The following is a 3,677-nucleotide window of genomic DNA, read 5'->3' as shown; positions in this document are numbered from 1 at the left end:
CCCCCCCGCATTCCCATTATCGGCAAGCATAAAGCTAAAAACTTTAACTGCTGACAAGGAAAAAGAGTGAATAAACGCAGAGGAAAGAGAGAACAAGAAAAAAGTAAGGAAAATGGAAAAAACCACAGAGCGAAATAAGGGCACAACTTGGTATGAAAATGTACAAGTTGTATGCCAAGCGCTAAGGAGCAGGGGACTGTAAAGGAGTTGAAATTTGAAGGAGACTCTGCAGAGAAACTTCAGTGGGCCCTTCCGACTGATAGAAAGGGGAGACATCACTGCTGTGCAAGCACACCAAGCCCTATCACAATCAAGGAGGCGTCTGACCAGACCATGCTGCACTTTAACAACACAGCTGTAGCAGTTTTTTTTCAACTAGGAGCTGCTGCATTCACAACAAGCCTTCCTGTAGCAAGCAACAGTTTTTAGCAAGGGGAAATATAATAGTTTGACAAACTTATACTGAGTAACCATGGACATATTAATCTGCCCGTAAGATGCCCCATAAGATCAGTCCCTAGCTTGCTGTCCTGACCGGCTTACGGCCTCGTCAATCACTCAGAAGCTAATGTGCAAACCACAAAAAAAAAAAAAGAAAATCCACCCGCACTATTCCAACGTGACCAATTCAAAGTGAACATTAGTGTCTTTTCTCCTTCATGTAGTCCCGTTCAGTTCTGTGAGTGTGCGTGTGTGTGGTGACAGCCGACCCCGTCGCTCAGGATCGTTTGAGGTGCGCCAGCCTCTGCAGCAGCTGCAGCTGCCTGGCTTTCAGCTGCTTCCTCTCCTGAGCCTTCTGCCTCTCGCTGACGTGCAGCTGCTGCAGGTACTCCGTGGCTCGCGTTAGGATCGCCACCTTCGGCGTCTTGGGGCAGTCCGCTAAGCCCGGGATCTCGTCCCGCAGTGACAGGAAGCGCGAGCGCAGGTCGTTCCTCCGCTTGCGTTCCAGGAAGTTGTGCGCCTTGCGTTTGTCTGTGTCCTCGCAGTCTGAGGACTGGGGGCTGGAGAGGTGGGAGAAGAAGTGGGACTTTGAGGAGAAGCTGTGGGGGTGGGAGTTTGGGGTGGAGGAAGAGGAAGAGGAAGAGGAGGGAGGAGATGAAGGTGACGTGGAGGAGGTAGGAGAAGAGGCGCTGAGGTTAGGTGACTCGGACCTGACTCCAGCCACGGTTACATGAGACTTCCTGCTGTCTAAGTTCAGAGGGGCGTGGCCGGGCCGAGGCTGGTGGTAGTGAGAGTTCTGGTGCAGCTGGGTGGCCTGGGTGGAGGCCTCCTGCCGGACCCTCTTCCGAGGCGGCTCAACCGGAGGAGGGAGCGTGTCCGGGGAGGGCGCAGCATAATTGTGCTGCTGTTGGTGGATAGAGATGTGGAAACGCTTCATGCCGGGGTCGAGGGGGTCCGCGCGCACAGTTATCGTCACCGGTTTACGAGCGTTGACCAGTCGGCGAGGTTTGCGTTGCTGCTTGTGCTCCACCGTCACCACGTCAATCTCCTCTTCATCCTCATCTTTGTCATCTTCATCATCTGAAAAGAGGGAAGAGGGAAGGTATTGATTATACAGAGTGCCTGGTGCTGACTGCAAGGGGACAGCTGAGGTTGGAAAGATGAGTCACCTCACTGGACATACAAATAAACAAAAATAGACAAGAAAAATCAACTTCACACAACCCTTACAAAATCTACATAATCTCTCACACACACACACACACACACACACACACACACACTACAGAATACATTATGATTCACATTGGAAACTGGCTCTCTTCACTCATGTGGACTGAGTGAGGATGAGAGGCAGAGAGGGGTTAGGCGAAGAAGCAGATTAGAAACTCTTCAACTTGCTAAAATGAGCCGACTGATATTCAACGCCGCTCACGTTTAAAATCATTTGCTGCTCTATTTACTGGAGTGGAAGCGGGGTATTATCCATGAGGAAAGGTCTTATCGACTTGATTCCCGCCAACTGACTATACTCTTGGGAGATTTTCAACGCTCTTGTAAATTGAAACACACTTTTAAAGTAATTGCACCTCCGTGTATTTGACTGCTCAGAAAGTAGTAATCTCTATATGAATAACACATAAAGAGGACCTGGACAAAGAGCTTTGGAGGGGAGGGGTACCTATTATTAACAACAGCATTTATATGACAAAAGATGACATCTCATATTACAAGGTACACAGAATGAAGTAGCCCTATAATGGCTCTTTATTCTAACTTAAGCATATATTTATTCTCTCTGATTGCTCATTCTCCCCTTCTTTGAGCGCATATTATCTCCTAAAATGGTGTGAAAGACTGCCTCAAACTCTGAATTCTGCAGCCCTAGCCGACCTCCTAAATGGCTAATCCTGCTCTATTCACAGCCAAAGCTGGCTCCGACCAAATCCACCCACTGACACAATTGGCGCTGCAGCCTGTTGAGTGGAGGAATGCAGCAACAAGTTCCCTTTGTGACATTCCACACACCATTATGCATGGTCCAAGCTCAACATCACATGGCAGCCTACATACCAGTCCCAATCATATGGGTTGAAAATGGTGAAAAAAGGTCTCCAGAGAAAATTATGGTTAGACGTAACTTAAAAAAATAAATAAAAAAGATTTTCCATCTCCCTTCCTGTTAGATAAAGTTTCAATAATAATGGGCACTCCAATTGAATTCTTGTCAAATCCGAATCCAGGAGTGTGGAGAGGATATTGTTATCATAAGTCAGACTGGAGGAGCAGGAAGAGGTAGCAGCTGGTCTGCTGGAGCATGGCCAAGCAGCAGATGTTTCAATGGGCGTGTCACTCTCTGGGCTCCAAGCATGTGTTGCATGCACCAAGGTAACGCAATGCAGTCATGCCAACCCTTATGACCAGATAATGGCTAGTCAAAGCTAAATATTAATTGAATGACAGATGGAAAAGTGACATTAAGAGGGCAAATTAACATCAAATCAACCCCCTTATAAAGAGATGACTGAAAGAGTGAAATATATGTGGGCAGGTAAATAGAGAATTTGGGGGAAATTAAAGGAATATTATTTAAATACTACAAAAAAACCTACCATACAGTGTGATTATAGTCACTGAACTACCTACAGAGCAGTCTATATTTAATAAAGTATGACAGAGACACCCATAAAGCTATTTTCACCATGAACTATAAGTCAAAGAAGAGCAAGGTTTCTCTCAATAAAGAGAGTCCACTATGTTGCATATTCCATCCGTTACTGACCTGATGAGTCGGTGTGAGACTCTGAACCAGAGGACACTTGTTTCTTGCATCCCCCGGTTAACGGGAAAGTGAGCACCGCAGCCGGGTCCACGCAATCCGCCGCCAGTCCGCTGAGAGCCGAAACGTCGGCGGGGGCACTCTGCGCTCTCCCCGGGGATGTAACCGCGGGTCCGGCTGCGACTTTGGCAGCCGCCCCCGTCCCGGGACAGGAGGCGCAGCGCTCCCCTACAACTCTCTCCAGCTGCTGTCCGGCCGAGAAGCCGCTCCACATACAGTCCTGGATGATGATGGAGCTCAGGTTCCCGAAGGAGTCACTGGCCGTGGTCAGTTTGCAGGGCAGGTCCTGCTGCTGCTGCTGCTGCTGCTGCTGCTGTTGCTGCTCGTCCTCCTGCCCTAAGAACTGAGAGACCCACTCCAACTTGTCCCCCAGGGACGGGTGCAGCAGCCCGACCCT

At 48.8% G+C, this 3,677-nt stretch overlaps 1 protein-coding gene across 1 annotated transcript in view; it reads right to left on the bottom strand.

Moving 5' to 3' along the window:
- Window positions 1-6: 6 nt before the first annotated feature.
- The window catches only part of LOC118343215 (protein L-Myc-1b-like), a 4,571-nt gene continuing 900 nt past the window's right edge, over window positions 7-3,677 (bottom strand). Inside the window, exons 2-3 of the mRNA XM_035681971.1 lie at window positions 3,224-3,675; window positions 7-1,521 (exon numbers count right to left, since the gene is read on the bottom strand). Of these exons, the coding sequence (XP_035537864.1) occupies window positions 719-1,521; window positions 3,224-3,675 (1,255 nt within the window). The 3' untranslated portion in view covers window positions 7-718. The remainder of the gene's footprint in view (window positions 1,522-3,223; window positions 3,676-3,677) is intronic.

The sequence above is a fragment of the Morone saxatilis genome, unplaced genomic scaffold, assembly GCF_004916995.1.
Source record: "Morone saxatilis isolate NCDOM2014 unplaced genomic scaffold, NCSU_SB_2.0 Contig9, whole genome shotgun sequence".
NCBI classification, from domain to species: Eukaryota; Metazoa; Chordata; class Actinopteri; family Moronidae; genus Morone; species Morone saxatilis.
Note: the sequence above shows the minus strand (reverse complement) of the source record. Positions and strands in the feature narration are given on the sequence as shown.